Genomic DNA, 25,144 nt, shown 5'->3' on the forward strand with positions numbered 1-25,144 from the left:
ATCAAGTACGATGCCTTGAAAGCCTTTGCGCTGACCGAATTGGTTTCGCAAGGAATTCGGAGAGATAGATCCTTCCGGAGCCGAATCATACAGCTCTATGGACTAGGTTTTCTAAGCGAGCAAGTACGATGAACGATTAGGACAGCCTTCATGAGTCGGTTTGCCTGGATCAAAAAAGCTGCCTGAATCGGTCTTTGGGGGCCCGTACCAGGCCCCTTCACACTTCGCCCTCCACATCGGGCCTGTGGGGGTACCCATGGGTCCTCCCTTCCCAACCATGCACAGTGTGGCAGGCACCATGGGGTGCCCGTCACAGGGTGCATGATTTTCCCCAACCACCCCTTTTGACAATGCGAGCCTCTGTACGCATTCAGTACACATGCTCCCATTGAAGTCAATGGGAGTCTGACCAAATCGTATCCCAATGCATTCAAATGCATCGTACTTGTTCGGTCTGACTCCACAGACCCAAGTCGTGCGGAAAACATTCCAGACACGATTTGCTCCCAATGCTTTCCGAATGAGATCAGAATCGGGCCCATAGTTTTCTGATTTGTGCTTCTTACCGAATGCTTTTGATGCATATATGTGGGTTTACAACGGTTAGCTGACATACATTCCTGCATTTGTTTAGTACAAATCACAGTCCCTGTCCTTTGAAGGGGCTGTGACCGGAAAAAAGCTGCTGCATCCTGCCGTTTGACATTGGAGGAAGGATACAGCAGTTTCCTGGACCACAGCTAGCTCCTCCCCAAGATGCCTCAAGGGTCAGTTTCAAAGCGAAAGATGTCCATTAATGTTTTTACTCAGTAAAACTATACATCTTGCTTTGACATACCAGCATCTGATCAGTGGTTGGTGGCCACATGCTGTAATTGCGGCTCTGTGGCATCCCGAATGGAGGGAGGAAAGGGTTGCCCTTTTCACATCTTCTCAACCTTCTGAATAGCAATTGTCTCTAAATATACTTTTAAAGTTTGAAAGAATGTTTAAACCGGTAAGTACTTTTTGCATATTGTGATTTTGGTATTTGTTGTCACAATGCCTGTGATTTTGCATATTTCAGACTTTACAAGGCAAACTACTTTTGTACCTAACGCCTTTAGCTTTTTATAAGATCAAGGAATGCATCATAGATCTGTCATACTTAAAGTGTGGGGTTTAACGTGCATGAAATTGTATATTAAAAATGATTTTGATCACGAACTTGCACGAACGCATTCAAATGTAAGTCTATTATTTATTAATTGTTCTAGTGTGTATGTACCTCGAATTCAAACTATAATACTTACTTAATTCAGAGCCAACAGTACAGTATGACAGGCCCACTCAGTTGTAGTATCTCTGATTTTATGATCGCGATGAATACTTTTTTGGTGAAAATCACTCGGATGTTCACCTGACACAGATTACGTGGAGTAGACCAATTAATGTCTGAGGTGTGGATGAGCAAAATAAAGTCTTGGTCACAATATTGATTTGCTCGAGTTTGAACTGATCGTTGCAGGATCTCAAAGTCGATAAATACTGCACCGGCATTTTAGGGTTTTTAAATGCTTAGGTCTTTAAACTTAAATGGTGATCTAGATGTACAACCGTTAGCAGCAAGCATTGCCAAAGACCTTAGAATGTGAGGACTTCACCTATTGCCAGTGCTAGTTTGCATTAGCACTGGGCATCTGTTTTCTTAATTTTAGTTTACATTCATGCATGGTCATTATCCATGCTTGAATGGTAAAGGAAAGTCAAACTGCCTGCCAGATCGTCTCAATACCTGAGAATAAACGGAATTCATCTTGGAATGGGTTCAGTGCACGCATCATGATGTGCCCGCGGCTATTTTGGGTACTTATACTTTACCTTTCCAACACGATCAGCCTGATTTCCTGGAGTGGGAATTGAATTCACACCAAGAAGGAAACAAATACCAGCATGACCTAATATGCACTTACTAAAGTGAATGAATCCCCCTGGACCTATCAGCTATAGCCGGACCAGAGCTATGGGCTATAGGCCATTGCACACACTAGTCTTTGGGCACTCTCCAATTTAGTCTACTGTCAGGATTTCATGTATAAAATCAGTATTGGAGCTCATGTGCAAGGAATGTTGGGTGCTTCTACAAGGCTATTTTATAAGCTATTCATTTCAAACTTGCATTTTCTTGTAGTCATTAGTGGCCATAATGTAGCATTGGAAATGGAATTCAAGGTACTATTGAGATGTATATTTTACCTGTTGCAGTTTAGTGTTGAAAAAGTTTTGCCTTGCTTTGAAATACTTCCGAGGGGGTCCTGGGCTTCCCTTCTGGCAGTTTGAAGTGTTGTGAGGTCAGACACGTGATTGAGTTGCCTGTATTTTGAAGAGCCATAGTTTTCACTCGATGTTCACTTGAAGCATCTTCCAAGTCTCGAACTGTCGAGGTCTAGTTGGTACGGTATATTCCCTTTACGAAATCACCAATTAATTTAACACTTCTCTGTCTCTATCACTCACCCTGACTTTTGCACATTGATGCACCGATTCCTACATTTCCCTTTCTGGGCCAGCTATGCAGAAACCTGTGTGATAAATGTGCTATGTTAGAATATGAGGCATTATATTTTCAATGTGATTAAATATTCTCAATATGCTTAAACATGGGTTATAATTGATTTATCAGGTGATGTTGATATCCATTTAATATTGCATTACCACTGGGACCACCCCCCTTCTTGTACCTCAATTCATCCAGGTCCTAGTGTTGCTTCTGGGTTTAACCCCATTATTGTGTAACTGTGTGTTTGAATAGGCCTAATCCCTAATTTGCATTCGCGTGCCTCATGAATATCAGGAAATCATTGTTGACCCCACTCATTTCCCCACTGGGAAACATGCCTCATTCAGACTCAATTCAGCAGATGAATGCAGCATCATTATTGAGCCACTGTCCTCCTGGGCTGTACTACTGATAGGAAGCACTGTAATCATCTGTGCCGCAGAGCACTTCTAAGCAAGTACACTTGGTGCAGACAGTGTCAATGTGCCCTATTATGGAGAATGTGCTGCCCTATGGCAGCAGCAAACTCGCACTGCCCAGGGGCAGTGCATTCAGTGGGATACGAAGTGGCTGCTGCAAATCACCTGCATTTTAAAGGGGGAAAATAGATCCCCTTACGGGCAGGTGCAATGGACAACTGTGTTAAGGAAGGGGCTCCACAAGTGTTTGCTGCACCTTTTCTAACACGATATTACCCTGGGGATAAAAAAAGTGGGTGCACACACTCTTTGTGCCCCTGGGGCACTACCAGAATACAGTGTGTGGTGTTCTGTGGCACAGAGTAAAGCAGCACAGCAAGGACATGCAGTTAAACTCCCACCTGGTCAATTCCTTCACCCAGTCCATCACAGGAAGCCAGGGGGAAACAATTAGTGTGGGTGGGTCAGTGAGGACCATACTCATTCTTAAAAAGCTACATAGATCCTTAAAATAGGTCATAGTAGCATCCACATACACTCTGACAGAGTAGCGGTTGAGACCCACTTGGAGAATTCTCGGGATGCACTGTTGTGCAATACATTGAGGCCCAGAGTTAGAAAGATTTTGCAGCCTGTTTGCATTACTTTAATATTTCAGACCCGACACAAAATTCATATTTACAAACCAATGCCAATAGCAATCGAAAGTAATGCAAGGCAGCACAATGTGCTGCCTTGCGCTACTTTATGTCACGGTGACGACCCATGGGTGATGCATGGACACTCCCCTGCATCCACTCACGGATATTAACACAAATGCATGTCTACAAAGAACTGTAGAGAGTGATTTGAGCCAAAAATACTACACCTCCCTGTGGTTGGCAACATGAGGAGAAATATTTGTATTTCTCTTCGTTTTTTCCATTTTACATGTGTGCTGCATTTTGAAGTACGTGAAGGCAGAGGAAATTGCCTTAAAATATATTTTATGTGCAGGAAGGGGAACCCTTCTGGCACAAAAATTATGCTGACTACAAGACAGGCTCCCTTGCGCTGTGCAAGGGTGTCTGCATTGGCGCATGGCTCGTGAAAGTGCTCCTGTGCAGGGCGAGAGTAGAAGTGCACCACTTCTCTGTGCGGCGGTTCTGCTCTCCCCAGTTCGCGCAGTGCAGCAACTCTGCTTACTGCCCCGCGACGTGTCAGCACTTAGCACTCTGGGCCTGGGTGTCCTGACAGCAGAGCTTAGAGATGTTAGTTAACACGAAGCCAAGGGTTCACATGATTTAGCCGCTCCCCAATTCTGCCCAAATGTTTTCTATGTTTTGCAGGTTTACTCCTAAACGATCCAGGTTCAACCAGTGTGAACTGACATTTTTTTAAAGTCTGAACGAGCCGTTTGAGAATTTAAGTGAAGCTGTGACCACTGCAGCAGTTCTATATATGACTTTAGAGAGATTGGCAACATGTTATCTTCTTGGACCTACTAGTGTACGTTTGCAAAAGTACTCATGTATTGGAGAAGGAATTGGAAAGAAAACTATTCTCATATTTTCTTTGAGATGCCAAGTAAAAACTTTTTATTAACTTGTGTTTAGGTTCCTTTCTATAACAAAATTAGTGCAATTACTTCCTTTCCTAAAGCTATTATGCTTGAGAAAGAATTATTCACCAAGGCTTATGCTCAGTATTTAATATATGTACAAAATGTAAACTCTTTACAGCGCTTTCTTTGAATATATTTAGGTAAGTCTTTATTGTTAGATTAATCAAATCATACAAAGGGAAAATACAACAAACCAAGAATAGACACAAGGTAAAACAAGTTTAACCATACTTTAATTTTTAATTTTTACCTATTATTTTACACTAGGTAATAAATAATTCTACCACGAAAAAAAAGTCTACGGCAAAGTGAATGCACCGTACTGTCATCAAGCTTGTTACGCAAATAAATAAATAAGCATCATTTAAAAACGTTCTCTAAACATAAGGTCTATAAGGCCTATTACACAACTCTGAAAATAGTTTTATTTACTGCTTATTGCTACTTATCTTCAGATTCATACACATATTTTGGTTTCACCATAAAGGCCTAATATGACAAGCATTGGCAAAGCCAAGAGGTCTCACCTATGTGAGCGCTAGTGGCTTTGGCAATGTGTTTTAGCCAGTTGCACACCAATGTGTCCACTGCTCAGCACGGCTAAAAGTTAGTGGGTTGGGGTGGTGTATATTGGAGCAGATTGGAGTGGGGTAGAGTGTGTTAGATTGGGGTAGAGCTGGGTAGATTGGAGTAAAGTGTGGTCGATTGGGTGGGTGGGGTAGAGTGGAGTGGGTAGGTTGCAGTAGAGTGGAGTGTTGTAGAGTGGGGTAGACTGTAGTGAGGTAGACTGGTGTAGATTGGTGTGGAGTGGGATAGAGGGGAGTGGAATAGATTGGGATAGAGTCAAGTGGAGAAGCGCGGGTTGAGTGGGATAAAGTGGGATACATTGGAGTGGGGCAGATTAGTGTGGACTGGAGTGGGGTAGATTGGGGTAGAGTGGTGTGGGGTAGATTGGGGTAGAGTTTGTTGGGTAGAGCGGGGTAAATTGGGGTAGATTGTAGAGTGGTTTAGATTGGAGTGAAGCAGATTGGGGTAGATTGGTGTGCAGTAAACTGGAGTAGGGTAGATTGGGGTAGAGTGGAATTGGGTAGATTGGGGGTAGAGTGGGGTGGGGTAGATTGGGAAATAGTGTAGTTGGATAGAGTAGGGTTGATTGGATTGGGGTAGATTTGGGTAAAGTGGAGTGGGGTATATTGAGGTGGGTAGATTGGGATAGGGTGGAGTGTGGTGGAGTAGACAGGGTAGAGTGAAGGGGGTCAGAGTGGCGTAGATTGGGGTAGGTTGTAGTGGAGTGGAGTAGATTGGAGTGGGATAGTTTGCGTTAGATTGGAGTGGAGTAGATTAGGGTAGATTTTAGTGGAGGGGGCAGATTAGGGTAGAGCGGATTGGGTAGATTAGGATAGAATGTAGTGGGGTTGAGTAGGGTAGAAATGAATGGGGTAGAATGGGGTAGGGTGGAGTGGGGAACATTGGGGTAGAGTGGAGTGGGGTTGATTGGTTAGAGAGGTGTAGATTGAAGTAGGGTAGTGTGGGGTAGATTGGAGTGGGGTAGGTTAGGGTAGATAGGAGTAGCATAGGTTGGGGTAGATTGGAGTGGGGTAGTTTGGGGTAGAGTGGAGTGGGGTAGACTGGTGTAGAGTGAAGTGTGGTGGAGTGGGGTACAGTGGGATAGATTAAGGAAGAGTTGGGTGGGCTAGATTGAGGTAGAGTAGTGTTGGGTGGGTAGATTGGAGTAGGGTAGATTGGGAAAGATCGGTGTGGGGTAGATTGGGGCAGATTGGCATGGGGTGGAATGAGGTAGATTAAGGTATATTGGAGGGGTAGATTGGGGTAGGGTAGAGTGGGGTACAGTGGCGGTAGAATCCGTCATGAGGGGTAGGAGTGCAAACATGAGAGGGGATTTTAAATTGTTCGCTGGTTGAATATTCGTGCTTCTGAAAAAAGCGCTAGGGAGAGAGCAGCAGGCAGGACCAATGAGAGACTGAAGAGGAAATAGTACCATCACATTGGGAGCAGCGGACAGGCACTGATTAAATTTGATTCATCTCTGCTTGGTCCCTGCTCCACAGAAAGGTATGGAAATGACGTTTGGCAAGCACTGGCCAATTAAGGAGGCTGCCAAGAAAAGGGACGCTGCAGCCAACAAATGGTAAGCAGTGGGAGGGCTCCAAGCCATTTTCGTAAATAGTGTCTTGCAAGTGAGATGCATGCACTAGCGCCAGCACTTACAGGTTCAACGAAAAATGTAAGATAATTAGTAGTGGTGACATTTTTGGCTGTTATGACAAAACATATTGCTTCACTGCAATTTCTATAGCCAGCTTTTAACAAATGTTTGTAAAGTCAATAGGTCTGTCTTTTAAGTACTGCAACCTGCACTCTCACATGTACAGCATTTTCGCTGCACTCACAAGGGCAAAGCCTACATCTGTGCAACTGGGATTAGGAGTGAAAACCAAGAAACAGCACTTGTCTGCTATGATGCTATGGAACATAAGAACAATCAAGAGTGCAAGGGAAGAGGAATGAAACACCCAAGAGGGCTTGTAGTGCTGATGCCTAAAGCTGAGATGCTCAGAGCAGGTGTCAGCAAAGTCCTTGAGCATTATGCGGTGTTTCCTAAACACAATTTGTTTATTCACTGATAAAATGCAGAGCTAGTCAAAATGAGATTTACCAGAAGTGCAATTGGGTAAATTAAGTACCATGACAAATCATCTAATCCTGGTAATAAAACAAGACAATAGCAGTGCTTCCAGGTTACAACATTTGCTATCAAGGTCCCCTCCATAAACTTGGGGGAGGCTGATAATTCTTTTTCAGAAACAGTCTTGTAGTGTTAGTATCTGTCATTGCTTCTCTTCACTTGGCTTTAGCTGATTCACTCATTTTCTCTGTGATCCTCAACTCTACCCTACCCTCTCATTTTCTAGACTACTTCTCAATTACCCTCTGGCTGTACCTTGGCCGAATTTGGTTTTCATTATAAGTTAAAATTATCCCATTTTGTTTGCAGGATCCTAACATATCTGCAACTAATGAACCATACACACTAGAAGATGGTGTTATCTGAGACTGCTTGGCTATTTGTGCATTTCACAGCACTTGTCCCCCTTTATGTATATTGTGAAAATATTCTTGACCAAGCATTTTCATCTGACATTTCCTGTAATGTCAACAACCCTTTTTCAGGAGTCCGAATGGCCCAATTTTTAATACATTCCATATGTTTTTCAGAGTCTACCATACTTTGCAGCCCACTTCTTCTGTGTCCAAGAACGACCTCACCTATGCCTGGTCCAAAGTCACAACTAGTGACTTTGCTCCAGCTCTTGCAGGAAAGGCCTTTTCTTGACTCTTGACTATTTTAGCCTGAGGTTCAATTTTGTCTGTAATACAATTGCTCCCTTGAAAAGATCATATTATTCATGCTCTACTCCTTCAACTTTCTAGTTCTCTGAAGAAATAAATAAGACTGAATCCAGATGTAAGGTATTAGAGAGTATATGGAACAATGCCAAACAGCTTCAAACTCTAAGACTACCAAGCTTGCAGCCATTAAGAATTATTAAAATGTATAAACAGCTTGAGTGGCCTCCTCATCCTCCAGAGTTACTACTGGCAGCATTTCTTTCAGGGTAGTCTTCTAAATTGCAAACAAAATGTATTTGAACCACCTAATTTGCCTGATCTATAAACCCTACTGAACAACTTTGCAAGGCATAATCATATTTTTGGAGAATAAAATGTATAACATGTGTCTGCTTTTCAAAGAAGTCCTACTGACACTATCATCTACCTACTACTGTTTTTCAAACCAAATGACCAAAAATCACTTCACTGTGGAATCCATCCCTGTCATCTACCTCTTACCCTCCAATGTGGAAGGAAGCTCTCGTTGTCCTTTACACTAGATTCTACAGTACTTGACAACTGTAGGCCAATCTCTCTTTTCCATATTGCACCAACATCTTGTAAAGAGAAGTCGACAAACAATTGTCTGCATATTGAATCACCTAAGTTACTGCATTACTGATAAGCGTCTTTTTAGATCCATGCATTTCACTGATTCTCCCCTCTGCCTGTCTCTGAAGATCCTACATACTATTCCTGAACAAGCTGACTCTCAACATCAGATAACCATTAGAGGAGGTCCTGCTGATGCCATTGGTTTTGACATGACCTTGTCTGAGGTGGAAAATTCAAGTTTCATGGCTTCCAAAGTCCTCCCCTTTCTCAGATAATTTTCACATTTTCGCCGAGTCAAGATTTCTATCTTACAAAATAGGGCCTGCTTTAGAGTACTGTGGGTGGGTTACTCTGTCACTACCATGATGGGTTTCCCATCCACTTAATTATCATTGCCAAAGCATATAATGCAACCTGTTCACCAAACTCTGAATGAAGCCCTTAGACTGCTTGTAAGGAGCTTAAAATTTTTAAGCAGGAATGCCTGAAGTTTTATCAAACGAAGTCCTTTCAAAAGCAGACATATTTTCCATGAAATGCTGCTGAAGTCTCAGAAGTGCAAAAACTTTCTAAATCCCATCTTTTAAGACTTCATAAATCAGCTTCCCCTGGTTACTTCTAGGCTCCCTGACCTCATGGACAGTGCTCTGGTGTCCGAACTCACTCCAGCAAAGGCTATTAGGAATGTCCAGTAATATTGCAACTGTTCTGCTGGTCACCCCACAAAAAGGAGCCTTGTTTGTTACCTGTAGCCACACAGAACAATTGATCAATCCTCATGCCTAAATACTAACGATCCCTGACTCCTTCACAACCCCTAACTACCAGAAATCCCTGGTCCCTCAAACCCCCTCACCATGCCTAAACTACACCATTCACTTACGCCTAAAATCCACAAACCCCTGAATCCTAATAATCTATTTCTACATCTAAACCCCACTCATCCCTGAACTCTTAAAATCCCTCATCACTCTAAATTCCACCCATCCCTGAACCCAAAACCCCTTACCACCCCTAATCTCCATCCATTCCAGAACCCTAAGAACCCTGCACTGCCCCTAAACTCGACCCATTACTAAATCTTTAAAAACCTCACCACCCCTAAAATCCACCCATCTGTAAACTCTAAAAACCTCTCAGCACCCCAAACCGTACCGCACATCTAACCTAGCTCATGCAGGAAACTTTTAATCCCCTCACCACCACTAAACTCCACCCATTCGTCATCCCTGAAAAACTTGCACCACTGTTAAATTCCACCCACCCCTGAACCCTATAAAGCCCCCACTATGCCTCAACTCTTCCCATTCCTGACCCCTAAGACTACGTATCACCCTTAAATATGACCCAGCCCTGACACACAAAAAAACTGCCACTACCTCTAAATTCCACCCAAGTTTATTATAATTTTAGATTTTCCCTTAAAATTGTCTTTCTTTTAAACATTTCCTTTAGTTTTTGATTTATTTGTATTTCCTTACTGTGGTCCTTCCTCAAAATTGTTTTTCTATGATTTGGTTTCCTCCATTGTGATTTCTCATTTTTCATTTTACATTAATCAAACACTTCTATAACTTTAAATTGCTTTTTGTGAGCTAGGCCAGAAGACAGGAGCAGGCGAGCCTGGAGAGAAAATGGACAGTGATCATTGTGTTTATTACGCAACATATTATTATGAATATTATATTTTCACTTGATGTAAAATGAGCAACAAATGGACAATGTGATGGGACAAGCGACCAAGTCTTTTTTTAAATGCAAAAGTGCGTTTTATGCTGCCCCAAAATGTGCATTCGTCGGTTCCCAACAAAAATTATCAAAACAGCAATACAAATTTAGAACCTCGGTTTCTTAAAATTAAAAATATGGATCAAAATGTGTTCATTTTTTTCTTCTTCTAGATTCTACATATTAAAGAACCCGTTGCTGTCTTACGTGCAATAGAGCGGAATACGCGTGGATCTTTCTTGCCTGTAGACATAATCTCGTACATAGAAGTTCTCACTGTCGCTTATCCATCACTATCAATCGTGAACAATACTGATCCTAAAAGAGAAAGTAGCACTAATGAAAATATTAATGTAAGTATTTTATAGTACGCTCATTAGGAGAAATGTAAACTTATTATTAGAAAAAAGTATGCTATCGGCAATGTTTGTTTTCTTTTCTTCTTGCAGACATTTGTTCACACAGTGAACAATTTTGTTGAAAAAGATAAAATCCCTATTTGGGACAAACTCCTGGCAGAAGATAAAAGAAAGAGTATCACAAAACTGATGCATGCCGTGGAGCAAGCTACTCTAGACATGTCACAGAACTTCAAAAAGACAACACAACTGGATGTGAATGCATCTGACATGGGTAAGAGAAATAAATCCACTCTTAAATGTCCTTCTTTTTTATGCATCGCAGGTTAGAAGATATGAAGCGATATAAGTTGATGGACATCTATATGTGTGTATGAAAAATGTGTCATACTACATTCTGAAAACTGTTTTCGCCATCTGCTGAAGCAAGACTTGATTTCCAGCATTCTCCGACCTCTGAAGATGTAATGGAGGATTTTCATTGCCATGTTTTTTGTTTTTGATATCGCAAATCTTTATCTATTTTTCATGTCTTACATAATACAATCTAAATAGGTCCGCAAGAGTCTGTATATGCCAGTGCTTAATTTGTAGATAAAGAAGTGCCAGGGCTCTCACCATAAGACCACTGCAGTTTGCAGCACACATTGCCCCTGCCATGCCGCCAGTGATAGTAACAACAAAACTACTAACCATCACACTCCTATCAATCAATCAATCAATCAATCAGGGGTTTGTAAAGCGCGCTACTCACCCATGAGGGTCTCAAGGCACTAGGGCGGGGGTGGAGTGGCTCGGGATCAGTCGAAGAGCCAGGTCTTTAGGTCCTTCCTGAACGTGTGCAGGGTCGGGGAGCATCTGATGTTTGAAGGGAGCTCCTTCTAGGTCTTTGCTGCGATGTAGGAGAAGGCTCTCCCGCCTGTTCTGTTCCTGCGGATGCGGGGGACCTCTGCCAGGGCAGAGGGGAGGTTCCTCTTGGGTAAGTGGAAGGATACTCTCTCGTTGAGGTATTTGGGTTCGATGTTGTTGAGGGATTGGTAGGCGTGGGTGAGGAGTTTGAAGGTGACCCTCTTCTCGACGGGGAGCCAGTGGAGGTGTCGTAGGTGTTGGGTCATGTGTTCGTGACGCGGTGTCCCGAGGACGAGTCTGGCGGTGGCGTTCTGGATAGTTTGGAGTTTGTGTAGAAGAGTTCTGTTGATTCCGGCGTATAGGGCGTTGCCGTAGTCCAGTCTGCTGGCTGTGAGCGTGTGGGTGATGGTCCTTCTGCAGTCAGGTAGGATCCATTTGAAGGTTTTACGAAGGATGCGCAGGCAGTTGAACCTAGTGGACGCGACGGCGTTGATCTGGCGGTTCATGGAGAGGGAGGAGTTGAGGATGATGCCGAGGTTTTGTGCGTGGTCTGTAGGGGTGGGTGGGTTCCCGAGGGCAGAGGGCCACCAGGTGTTGTCCCAGGTGGAGGTTCATAGTCCGAGGATGAGAACCTAGGTCTTCTCTGAGTTGAGCTTCAAGCAGCTGTCCTTCATCCAGGCTGCCACTTTCTTCATTCCTTCCAGGAAGCAGAGTCTGCTGTCTTCAGGATTCTTCATGAGCGAGAGGATGAGCTGGGTGTCGTTGGCATAGGATACAATGCTGAGCCCATGCTGTCTGACAATGGTGGTGAGGGAGGCCATGTAGATGTTAAAGAGCGTGGAGCTGAGCGATGATCCTTGGGGTACTCCGCAGTAGATATCGGTGGGTTGGGAGAGGAGGGGAGGGAGTCTGATCCTCTGGGTTCTGCCAGCGAGAAATGATTGGATCCAGTCGAGGGGGGCTCCTTGTATCCCCGGGTCATGAAGTCTGCGAGCGTGCGATGTGAAACCGTATTGAAGGCTGCTGAGAGGTCTAGAAGAATGAGGGCCGAAGCGTGCCCCTGGTTGAGTGGCATGCAGATGTAGTCAGTGGCGGTGAGTAGGGCGGTCTCGGTGCTGTGGTTGCTGCGGAATCCAGACTGGGAGGCATCTAGGATGGAGTTCTCTTCGATTAAGGCGTTCAGCTGGGCGTTTACGAGTCTCTCGGTGACTTTGGCCGCAAAGGGGAGGAGTGAGATGGTCCGGTAGTTTTTCAGGTCCGTGGGTCGGCCGTTGGTTCTTTGAGGAGGGGTTTAACCTCCGCCCGCTTCCAGTCATCTGGGCAGATGCCGGATCTGAAGGAGGCGTTGATGGCTCATCCTAGTTCGGGTGCGATGGTGGCGGCGGCCCTGTGGAATATGTGCAGTGGGCAAGGGTCTGTAGAGGCTCCAGAGTGGGTTTTCTTCATGGTTGCGGTGATGTGTTCGACTGTGGCGGCTTCCTAGGTCATGAGGGTAGGCTTATCGGTGGTGTTGGGGAGGGGGATGGTGTCCGGCGTCTGTTCGCTGAAGTTGTCATACAGGACCTTGATCTTCAGATGGAAGTAGGAGCTGAGCTTGTCGCAGAGTTCCTGGGAATGTGTGACATCCGTGGCTTCGCTGAGGGGTTTTGTGAACTGCTATATGACATTGAAAAGTTCCTTGGTGTTGGTCACGTTGGTCTGGACCTTGTCTCTTACGAAGGTCCGTTTGGTTTCTCTTATATACTGGTGATATTCCTTCAGGGCCCTCCTGTGGTTGTTCTGTGCTTCTGTGTTTTTCTGGTTTCGCCAGGTCTTTTCTAGGCTATTGCAGGAGCATCTGGCTTCTTGTAGTTCTGTGGTGAACCAGGTGGCCTTCGGAGGGCGTTGTTTGGCAGGGTGGCGCAGGGGTGAGAGCTTGTCGGTGCAGCAGGAGATCCAGCGGTGACATTTGGTGGCTGTGGAGTTGGTGTCAGTTGTGGCGATAGGGGGGTTTTGGAGGAGGGTGGTGTTGAGGTGTTCCTCTGTGACCTTGCTCCAGTTCCTTCGTGGGGGGTGTGGGGCAGGCTAGGGTGTGGTGGTGGTGATGAAAGTGAAATGGATGCAGTGGTGGTCTGACAAGAGGGGCTAGGTGGTGTGGCTGAAGCGGATGTTTGTCCCTCCCGCGAAGATGGGGTTGAGGGTGTGTCCGGCTCTGTGGGTGGGGGTGTTGACCAGCTGTTTCAGACCGAGGTTGGCTAGGGTGTCGAGGAGGGTGGTGGAGTCGGGGTCGTTGCAGTTGACGAGGTGGAAATTTAGGTCCCCGAGTAGAATGTAGTCCATGGAGGTGATGGCATGGGGTGCGGCGAGCTTGGCGATGGTAGTTGCGGACTGGGTGCGAAGTCCCGGCGGTCTGAAGATGAGGGTGCCGTGTAGCGTGGTCCTGGGGCTTGTCTGGATCTGGAAGTGGAGGTGCTCTGTGTTGGAGAGGGGGTACTCGTGCTGGATGTGGAGAGTAGGAGGGGGGTCTTGTGTGCAATGGCAAATCCTCCTCCTGGGCGGTGGGGGCGATCCTTTCTCTGGATCTTGTAGCCGTCGGGGATGGCAGTGGTGATGTCGGGACTGGAGGTGGCGTTGGTCCAGGTTTCCATGAAGAAGGTGACGTCAGGCAAGAGGGTGTCGGTCAGGTCCAAGATCTCTACGGCGTGTCGTGCAGGGAGCACACGTTGAGGAGGATGCATGTCAGGGTTTTGGTGGTGCGTGCATCAGGAGGGCTTTCGGTGGTTGTGGGGGTTTGTCGATGGTGAAGGATCTTCGGCAGAGTCTGCACGAGAACTGTCCATGGGTGGTGTTCGGCGAGGATCTTATGCAGTCAGTGTGTCTTCCAGGATTGAGTGCATGGAGGGTGGTGGAGTTGTAGCAGTGGGGCCTGGGATAACCAGGGTTCCTGGCACTGGTTGCGGTCGGGTCATGGACGGGTGCAGATGGGCTTGCCTTAGGCGCGCCAGCTGCGCGACCGCACAGCAGTCGCCATTAGGTAGGGGAGGGGGTGGGACCAGCGGTAGGGAGGCGGGAGCGGGGACTGAGTTGGGGTGGGAGGGGCCGCAGGGGCAGCAGCAGTGGTAAAAACAGGCTTGACAACTCAGGCAAATTAAATCAGCAGAATTAAGAAACTCAGGCAAATTAAATCAGCAAGTTTAATAATAATCCTTAGTGAGACCGGTGGATGCCAAATACAAAATACAAATCACTAAGAGGCTGGGCAGGCTGGTGACGCGAACCCTGACAGTGGAGGACTCGAGGCTGCGGCGGTGAGGCCGAGATGCTGGGGAGAGCGCTGGCCTGGACCGAAGGTCTAGGGATCAACACGAGCTCCCCGCAGCAGTCGCCATTAAGTAGAGGAGGGGGGCGGGACCGGAGGTGGGGTGGCGGCAGCGGGGACCAAAAATATATACAGCATCCATATAATGTATATAACCCTCCGTTCCCACATACTGGTATTAATCTTATCATCATACATCAGGATACAGTAGACAATGGACAGTTACAATGATCGCATGAACCATCACTTATGGGATAAAGTGGCAACAGTCCCAATTTTGAGAGTGAATGTTGGCCCCAAAGCCTGAATAACCTTATCTATTGCTCAAAGTACTCTCACTAGGATAAAAAGAAGTGCTCTGTATTTCTCAATGCTTCAGTAAGGTTTGTGTTGTAAGGCCTGAATTAGTGGCACAGCTAAGGGCCTGATTACAATATAGGTCGGAGCTGTCTCCGACTGACATAGCCGCTTAACCGGGCCCAACTGACCTCCGGTTGGCAGTCCCGACAGCATTATTACAATGCGACCACTCATGGTGTGGTCGCACACTCCTATATCCCTATGGGAGCTTCTGCTGTTGTCAGACACTGGCTGCACGACTAGCTCCCATAGAGAAATGGGAGTTTGTGTAAATCCCTGCACCCTGTAGCAGGCATCTGCTAGGGGCCCCCAAAGTAGCTTTCCGACAGCCTTTTATGGCCATTCTATACAAATGGTGGTTAATCTCCTCCAAGAAAGTAAAGGGAAGCTTTAGGGGGAGCATACTGAAGATGTAATTAAAGTGAGACATCACATTCATTTTTATGATCTGCACTCTGTCTCACAGAAACAACTGTAGTTTAGACCAGGTCTCAAATTCTGTTGCTGTTTTGTCAATAGTTGAAGTTAAACTATCTCTGACGACATTAGTAAGTCCTGTGTTCAGATATATGTTGAGTTATTTAAGGTGTCTGGTTTGCCAGGCAAACAACAAGGCCCCATGGGGTTCTTTGGTGTTAGTGTGTGTCAGTGGTAGGACTTTGCACTTGGACCAATTGAACTTATAACCTGAGAATTGCGAGAAAGAGTCAATAACTCGTATGAGGGACGATACTGAATTATGTGTATTAGACAGTGTTAATAGAATGTCATCTGCATAATAAAAGGCTTTCTTTTCCCCTGCTACAGTCTTTACCCCTTGGACTGTGTGTATATTTCATATGGCTATTGCCAATGGTTCCAGTGGCAACAGAAATAGTAGGGCGGAGAGCAAATAGTACTGTCTCATCCCTTGACCTATCTCAAAAAAGGGAGAGGAGAAGCTGCCACAGGTGACTGATGCTGTGCAGGAGTTATACAGCCAACAGACTTTGGCAATATAAGGGGTTCCCAATCCGAGATGATCCATGATCCTAAACATCTATGGCCTTTCCAAGTGGGGAATAGCGGTTTGGGTGCCAAGGGAGATGAGGATCTTTTCATCTCTGTCATGTCTGACAGGTCACAACATATGGCCCGCAGGTGGTTTGCAGATGTGTCACCTGGCACAAATCCTACTTGTGATAGGTGGATTAGTAAAGGGATGTAGGTTGCAAGCCAAGTGGCTAAGACGTTTGCTAGTACCTTCATGTCTGAATTTATGAGTGAAACTCGGCCTGTAGGTGGCTCAGTAGAGAGGATCTTTTCCAGGCTTAGGTATTAATGGGATCCTGGCTCTTTTGTTCAGTGTTTAAGCACCTGATCATCAGTTTGCAGACATTTCTGAGGTAGATTGATCAGGTATGCCTCCCATCATTTTACTATAGCAATTATTGAATGCACCCTTTTAAGATGTTTAGTTTGACAAATGTTTGACAATATTTGTCTTTATAAAGTAAAAGACTTCATTAGATATGTGAGGATATTCATCAAGGCTTTGTTTCCCGAACAAAGGTGTGGATACTAAGTGGATCATTTAGAGTTTGGATGAATGGTGCATTCACAGTAAAATAGCTGATGCACCATTCTGCTACAATTGCCATCACCCTGCTCCTCTAAAGGGGGTGAAACTAGGGGCTTTTTTCAGAGACTTGGCGGTCTACTCTATTAGAAACCAATGAGTATGTCTGCCACTGCGCTAACAGATCACAGTGATGGTCACCCCACCCTACCTAGAGCAGGGCAGTCATATCTTGTTTTCCTTACCCAAGTCTGCCATGCAGAACATGCCAGCCCGGACAGGGAAATCGCAGTGGCCCCACATGCAAATCGAAAGCTCTGTTACCATCACAGCCAAACTTTTTCTTTTCTGCAAGAACAAAAATTAGCTCTGGGAGTTTGTTGCTGCAGAACTGAATACTTTACAGTCCAGCGCAACAAACATCGTGCCTGCTTGGCCAAGGATCAGTGCCTTGAGTGGAGGCACCGCTGTGGACACACCACTGAAGTAATAGGTAGCCAGTGTTCCTTTTACCACAGGAGTGGAGCCCATATACAGTGTTGAACTACAAGACTGCCAGCTAGACTGTAAATCACCGCACAAGGCTCTACAATCTATGCTCTTAAAAGATGTGTATTGATATATATTGATTTCCTCTAAACAACCAATTATGTAAAAATAATGGCATTATTTTCCATCTTATTTTGTAATACACAAATATATTAGTTGAAGTATATAGTGATGCAGATAATCAGTTGAGCATCTACATCGGGATCATGCCAAAAATAACCTGGATATTATCAATTTGCACCTATAAATTGAACTGGCCACTGTGTTCTTTCTGCACACCTAAATGGTGTCTAGTGTCTTCACTTTACCACAGTATTTGTAAGCAGGAAGGAGATTGTCATAGTCAATGCTCACCTGAATGCAAACAAAACATTTATTTGTCTCAAAACTAATTATTTAATAGAGCATTAAGTGCTCAGAACACTACCATTTCTAGCTACAAATATCATAAAATGTTTTGGTGCCCATTCAATAATTTATTTAGGGCCAGATGTATGACCGTTTTTTGCGGTCGCAGAGGGGTTTCAGACCCCTTTGCGGCCACACAAAACGAGTTGGCCATGTACTATTCCTATTTTGCGAGTGGCAAATTATTTGCGACTCGCAAAATAGGAATAGCGAGTCGCAATTAGGAAGGGGTGTTCCGAGGGCGTCCCTTCCTAATAACAAGTCCTCCAGGTATGTAGGACTCTTTTGCAACCGCAATTGCGGTCGCAAAACAGTCGCAGTTTACCACCCTGCTCAGAAGGGTGGTAAAGCACTCGCAAACGGGAAGGGCTCCCCAGGGGCCCCTTTCCCCTTTGGGAATGCAGGGGAAAATGTTTTTTAAGGGCAGCCAGTGGTCCCAGGGACCACTACCTGCCCTTAAATAATGAAACCAAAACGTTTCATTTTTTCTTTTTTTAATGCCTCGCATTTTCCTTTAAGTAATATGGGCTGCATTTATAAACATAAACTGCTTTATTGAAAAGCAGTCACAGACATGGTGGTCTGCTGACCCCAGCAGGCCACCATCCCTGTGAGGCTGGCCATTTCCAATAGGGTCGCAAATTGCGAGTGGCTCATGAATATTGATGAACCTCGCATTTTGCGACCCCATTGGGAATCTCTAACAGTGTCTCTGACACTGTTGTATAATGGATTTAGCGGCTCGCAATTTGCGCCTCCCAATTTGTAACAAATTGCGAGGCGCTAAATCCAATGGTCGTACATCTGCCCCCCTGGGGACCCCTTCCTGTTTCCGAGTGTTTTACCACCCTTCTGAGAAGGGAGTCATACATACCTGGAGGACTCGCTATTAGAAAGGGACGCCCTCAGAACGCCCCTACCTATAGCGACTCGCTATTCCTATTTAGCGAGTCACAAATAATTTGTGTCTTGCGAAATAGGAATAGTATATGGCCAACTCGTTTTTAGCGGTCGCAAAGGGGTCTGAAACCCTTCTGCGACCGCAAAAAATGGTCGTGCATGTGGCCCTTAGCCCTTAGAAGTGCTAGAAATATAGGCAGCTGCGAATGCAAGAATGGTATGGGTACAAGGCTTGTCTGGCAGGTCATGAAAGGTGAGTTTTCAAATGTTTCTACACAATAAGAGACAAAGCACCTTTAGAAATGTTGACAGCACTTCCCCGGGTCCAATACTCTTGCTCTTATCATTTTATAATACATGGAATTCTGCAATTCATGTATAAAAACAGCTCACTAATTTCTACATAAAGGGTGACTTGTGACACATCAAGTCACCGATCATAAGGAAATGACATCACAACTCAGCTGTAATTACTTAAACAGTTGAGGTCTGAAGTCACAATGCCTGCTGCCAAAGCCAGCAGCGAGTGGAAAGGCAGGTCAAGTTATGTCATGGAGCATAATTAAAATAGCTGTTTAAAGAAAAGCAAAACATTGCGTCACTTTCTTCTGCTCTGTATTCCTAGCTGACTGTGACAAGCAGAAACGAGATATTTATGGCATTGTGTTTTTTTGTGCACTCCCTAGTTAATTAGAAAGAAGTTAGAATCTTTCTGCATGTTTCTACTTATTCCAAACCACTGCAGCTTTGTTTTTAAAATGTAAATGACTTGTATCAAACTGATTCTAAAATCTTTTTGCAGTAAGTATGTTGCTGATTTTTTGATGTGTTTAATTTTGCCCCGGGGTTCTATTTGTATTCTTCTTATGTGCTAACATGCTCTAACTTTCATAAGAAAGAGCTACATACCAGAGTTTTAAGTGGTTAACAGGAGAGATGATGGCATGATAATGTATTATATTGGTTAAAGTATTATGCTGTGCATGATAAGGATGTTGCAAGTCATCTCAGAGTACCAGTACTGGACTCAGCATTCTGCCTTGCTCCTCTGTATGTTCATGGAACTCCTTGTTGACTTGCAACAGCTTGTTTTTGTTGACCATAGGACTCTTTGCACTTTACCACTGCTAACTAGCCTTAAAACCTGATAGAACTGGCTTACACCAAATTGGCATTTAATTTACCTGTAAGTCCCAAGTAAAGTGGCACAACATCTGGCGAAGGCCTGTAAATAAAATGCTACTCTTGGTCCTGTAGCACTGATTGTGCCAACGATTTAAGTAACACTTTAAACATGTCTAAGGACTGCCAGTGTAGCCTGTGTGTGCAGTTTGAACTGCCACATAGACCTGTCAAATTAAACCGTTTGCCAGGCTCAAACCTTCCTTTATAATATAAGCCACTTCTAGGGTAGGCCCTAAACAGCCCAGAGGGCAGAGTGCAATGCATTTAAAAAGTAGGACATGTACTTTTAAGTTTTCCATATCCTGGTAGTGAAAACTTTTAAATGTGTTTTTCACTACTTCAAGGCACAACTCTCCCATAGGATGACATTGGAGTTATCTTATTACTTTTTATACGTAACATTTCAAAATTGGAACAGGTAACCAGTTCATATTTGGTGTCTCTGATTCAGATTCAGATTCTTTTAATTTCCAAGAAATAAATCCTTACAAGAATATAACAAATTTTTTAATTCATCAGCATGATACAATTACAAATCTCATAACATCTCCAATAAATAGAACGTAATCATATCAACACAAAATGGTTTATAAAATATCTTCTCAACTAAAGTTTATCTTAGGGGGTTCTGCAACCCATTCATCCCATAATTTTTTTTTTTAATGCTTTGGTTTAACCTCTAACATACAGGACTCGTTTCATTTGCTTAGACAACTAAGGGGCATATGCATCAACATTAGCATTTGCGATTCCTTATTAGCGAAAAATAAGGATTCGCTAATAAGGAATAGCAAAAGGCTATGCATGTAGGAATCGCTATTCAAATAGCGATTCCTTAACTTTCCTTAATTGCTACTAGCAAATAGCGAGTAGCAATTAAGGAATGCCGTCCCAATCATTCCTATGGGCCTCCAGGCCCATAGGAATGAATCGGAGATTGCATGAGCAAATAGCGAGTACCAGTAGGTTCTCGCTAATTGCTCATGCAATTTCAAGGGTGCAAGGGTGTCAAAATGACACCCTATAGCACCCCTGAAAATGATATGTGCACATATGTTGCACACACACATGCTCTAAGGGCATGTGTGTGCGCAACATGAAACTTTGAAAAATGCACAAAAGTGCATTTTTCAAAGTTTTTGCAAATTACCATGCAGTTCATCTTCATGGTAATTTGCTCCCCCTATTAGCGAAATCGCTAATTTTTTAACTTTGATGCATTGCATTTAAGGAATCTCACTTTGGGATTCCTTAAATGCAATCGCTATTTAAGGAATCGGTATTTAAGGAATCCCTATTTAAGGAATCGGTATTTAAGGAATCCCTATTTAAAGAATCGCTATTTAAGGATTCCTTAAATAGCGATTTCTGCTTTTGGGTTGATGCATTGGGATTGGGTATTTTTAACTTAATACCGGGAGCTATTAGCGAATCGGTATTTTACCGACTGGATTTTGGGTTGATGCATGAGGCTGTAAGTGAATTGTACTAGGCTACTATAGCATAGACCGTCAAAGGGACAATCCATATTTAAAATACAGTTTGAAAGGACATCATAGGTGTATCTACAGCAAAACACTTTCATAGTCATGCATAACATATTCAAAAGAAAATAACAGTTGGCCCAAATGAAGCGTGAGCATAAAGTCTCACTTATAACAAGTAAAGTGCACTGTGCAAGGCTATAACTATCAAAATCTTAAACCAGGCCGGCCTCACAAAACGGCTATGTTTATCCAATTTCAGGGCCAATATCATTCCAAGTGCATCCTCCAAATTTGGTCTACATCTACTCCTAATAGTTCAAAAGTTAACCCAGTCTCCCTAAACGGTATATCAGTGCCAATCTATGACAGCTCGGGAAGGGAAATCCTGGCATAGGATGATACAATTTTGTGTAAGTATTGGCAAATAGCAATGGCTACATCCTGATGTCTCAAACCACATGCCAGGTTTAATCCCATTTCTCTCAACCGTATCTCCAATTTTTTTTAAACTGACATAAGATCTTCTTTCGTTCCTCTAACAAAATAGGTGCCTCACTGAATGTTGTTTACCCTCCTTAAATGAGCACTGGCCATGAATCTTGGCTATCTTCGCTTTCAATGCTGGCATCTGCGATCCCAGATCAATTCCTACCCTCAGAATTTCATTTCTCAGAATCCTATCTGTTATTCTGTATAAATACGGGAAGAGGTCGATGCCCTCCTGGAAAATTAGAAAGGGCACAGCAGAACTATATTTCCTGAAGTACAGAAGGTCCTCAATCCAGCTAATTTCCTCAGCACAACACCTAAGAGTGTTCTTTATTTGACTAATTTGTTTCCCTTCTCCCCTTACAATGCGCGTGTCTGGGACACCTAGGTGTTCCCACATTACTTTCACTGGATTTCTCTTACCAGGCAAGATTGACATTACCTCAGGGAGAATTAGCACAGATAATTTGTCTCAGGGGGCTCTGTTTTTAATCAAAAATTAAAATAGCAGGGCCCTTGCTTCCACCAGAACACTCCAGGCTGCAGTTTTCAACTCCCTCCTTATGGTTTGAACCATTACATTTTTTGGTGGCTCAAGGAGGTATTTCCAAATGCTACCTTCGAACCCCTCCCATGCAACCCCTTTATCTATTGCAAGCGCCTCAGCTCCACATAGAGCCTGAGGGATTCATTTACCTTGTCGACTTTATTTGGTGGCTCAAAGGTATAACTACTTTATTTGAGGTCGAACTGATTTAAGTCACTCACTTCAGTTGTCAATACAAGCCTCCAGCTGGCCAGATGTGTGTTCCATCTTAAATAATCTGAATTAATCATATCCAACTATTTATACTACCTGACCTACACATACCGTGCATTGCCTAAAAATCTAGTAAATCTCCTTTTTCTTTTTGAAAAGAACAAGGTTTTTGTCTTATTGTTGATCGTTTATTTTCAAGGCAATAAGAATTTGGTGCATTTAATTTGCATTGGAGCCCAATATGCATAGGATCCGTCACCACCAGCTTATCTGCATACATAAGGCAACTGGTGTTCCTACCACCAATCCTATGAGAATAACTATGAGTAGCACTTAATACCTGGAGGAGGTCTGTTATAAATAAACTAACCAACATAGGAGCTAAAGCACATCCCTGACGTATGCCATTCTCTACCTGGATTGGCCTCGACAGGTTACCTGTTCTGTCAAGATCAACCTGTACCCAGTTATTACTATGTAGTTTTACCAGGATATCTAACAGGACTGCAGATATAAATTTCACTGTCAGAGCTTTCGTGTCTGTGTCTGTCCACCATGTCAAATACCTCCCTGAAGTCAATAAAGCAGCAGCAAAAGGCCACCTACCAGCTCTATTGACCTCCTTGTGGCACCCTACAGAGTAAAACAGTGGTACTTTATTGAGTGTTTTGGCCTAAATCCTCCCTGCTCCACAGGGATCATACCAGTATGAAAAGCCGAGACGGCTAGTTCCTTTAATGGGGTTTAGGCAAATAGCTTAGAAGTGCTATCCTGCAAAGAAATCAAACGGTAGTTAGCTGGCTGGCCAGCTTTGCATTTTTTATGAATTGACTTCACTATGGCTTCCTTCCATGAATCTGGAAGAATAGCTATAGATGTTACACACTTAAACAACCCACTCATATTTAGACTCCACTTCCTGGGATCCTTCTTAAAGATAACAGATCGGAGACCATCTGGTCCACCAGCCCTAGAGCCTTTCATATTACAGATAATTTTGGACAGTACCACGGTTGTCTGGGAGTTTGTGATAGCCTCTCTATCAGCTTGGGAGCTAGCCAGGTTCACCAACAAATTTTCAGAGTTTCTACCACTGTAAAGGAAATAAATAAATGTATACCAATCATCCTCACTTATGTGTGCCTCGAAGGAAAATTGGTGAGTTAAAGGTAACCAAATTCACCATCGGCCAAAAATGCTTACAGCTCCCAATTTAACTTGTAAAATTCCCTTTTTATGGGCACATAAGTCAAGATATGCAATTCTCGATGCCTGCATAGCTTCTCTGATAATTGCAATATTTGAATTATTATAAAAGCGTCAACTACACTTATTCACAGTCCTTCTCCCTTCTTAACAATCATCATCAAACCTGCCATTCCCCTTCTCTCTACCCCAGCAAACTGGCTTAGGTTTACCCTATGACAGCTTGAAATTGGCCAATAATTGCTCTATCAATCTGCTGCACTAGCTTATCCCATCACCTTCTATTTACAAATCCAGATAATCAAATTCAATTGACGATATAACTGAAGTGAATCTTTCACGACCAAAACCCAAATTCTTCGATGGTAAACTTCCTCAGAGGGCAAGGTGACATTTACACGATAAACAAAATTATTTTTAAACTCTAAACTAAGAGCATTGTGATCACTTGATCCTTAATCAATATCTTAAAAAAAAATTATGTGAGGAAACTGGTAAATTGGGACAAACACGTAGTCAATGGCCATACAGCTGTAACCATATTTAAAGATTCTGGCAGCAGTTATGTCGCCATTACACCGACAGTTCACATTGATCGTATTCTACTGAAATAAGCATGGCAGAATCTTCACATCATCTTCAATGGTACTTAGCAGAAAAATACAGTTGAAAATATGTGATGCTAACAACAGCTCCTTCACAGAATAATCAAACTCTTTAAACACTGATTCCTCATTAAAGTCCCCCAAACAACAAAAAGGGCATCAGGATAATCCATTGAACTTTTTGCACATCATTTAACCAAATTCAACAGGTTACACTCGGGTAAGGGTCTGGCTGGCGAAACATATATGTTTCAACAAATCATTTGATTCAACTGAGCATTATCAGTGAACAGGTTGATTAGACAGGCAAGAACCCATGCACAAGCAGTTTGCAACTTTGTCACTTTCCTCCCACAGCAGACAGATATTAGCAATCCACCCACTGCTCTTCCCCTGATTGAGGGCTTGGCATTTGGCGCCGTAGCAATGTATCCCTCAAAAACTGGGCACTCTATGCCAGCTTTCCTGCTGGAACAATACAGGTTAATTGGTCAGGACCGCTCAATAGTTTCCTGTTTTCATAAAAGATTTGAACCTATGAATGTTCTATACCAAGAAATGACCTGGCAGTAGATGCCCTAACTCCTACCAATCAATCTCCTCAATTTTTCTATTTCTCAATACTGAAATATGACAACCCTGCATGTCGTTTGGGAGGGGAATCTCTGCTCCACAAGGAGTATACCTCTGGGAACTATGAACCTCGTTCTTCCAGAAATTACAGGGGTGTCTAATCATATCAAGATCAAGGTGGTGGGACATATCTTGATTGCCCCTAGTTTGGACTCTATAACTTTGAAATGTAATGGCAACTATCCTTTCTTGTGACCCATCCCGTTCACATGAGATCCTTCTGGAATCTGTCCTCTGCCC

General features: G+C 43.7%; 1 protein-coding gene across 1 annotated transcript in view; it reads left to right on the forward strand.

Moving 5' to 3' along the window:
* The window catches only part of ADGRL4 (adhesion G protein-coupled receptor L4), a 560,895-nt gene that overhangs the window by 216,705 nt on the left and 319,046 nt on the right, over positions 1 to 25,144 (forward strand). The window contains exons 6-7 of the mRNA XM_085601960.1: positions 10,432 to 10,611; positions 10,708 to 10,891. Coding sequence (XP_085458086.1) covers positions 10,432 to 10,611; positions 10,708 to 10,891 — 364 coding nt within the window. The remainder of the gene's footprint in view (positions 1 to 10,431; positions 10,612 to 10,707; positions 10,892 to 25,144) is intronic.

Source organism: Triturus cristatus, chromosome 4_2 (assembly GCF_964204655.1).
Source record: "Triturus cristatus chromosome 4_2, aTriCri1.1, whole genome shotgun sequence".
In the NCBI taxonomy this organism is placed as follows: domain Eukaryota; kingdom Metazoa; phylum Chordata; class Amphibia; order Caudata; family Salamandridae; genus Triturus; species Triturus cristatus.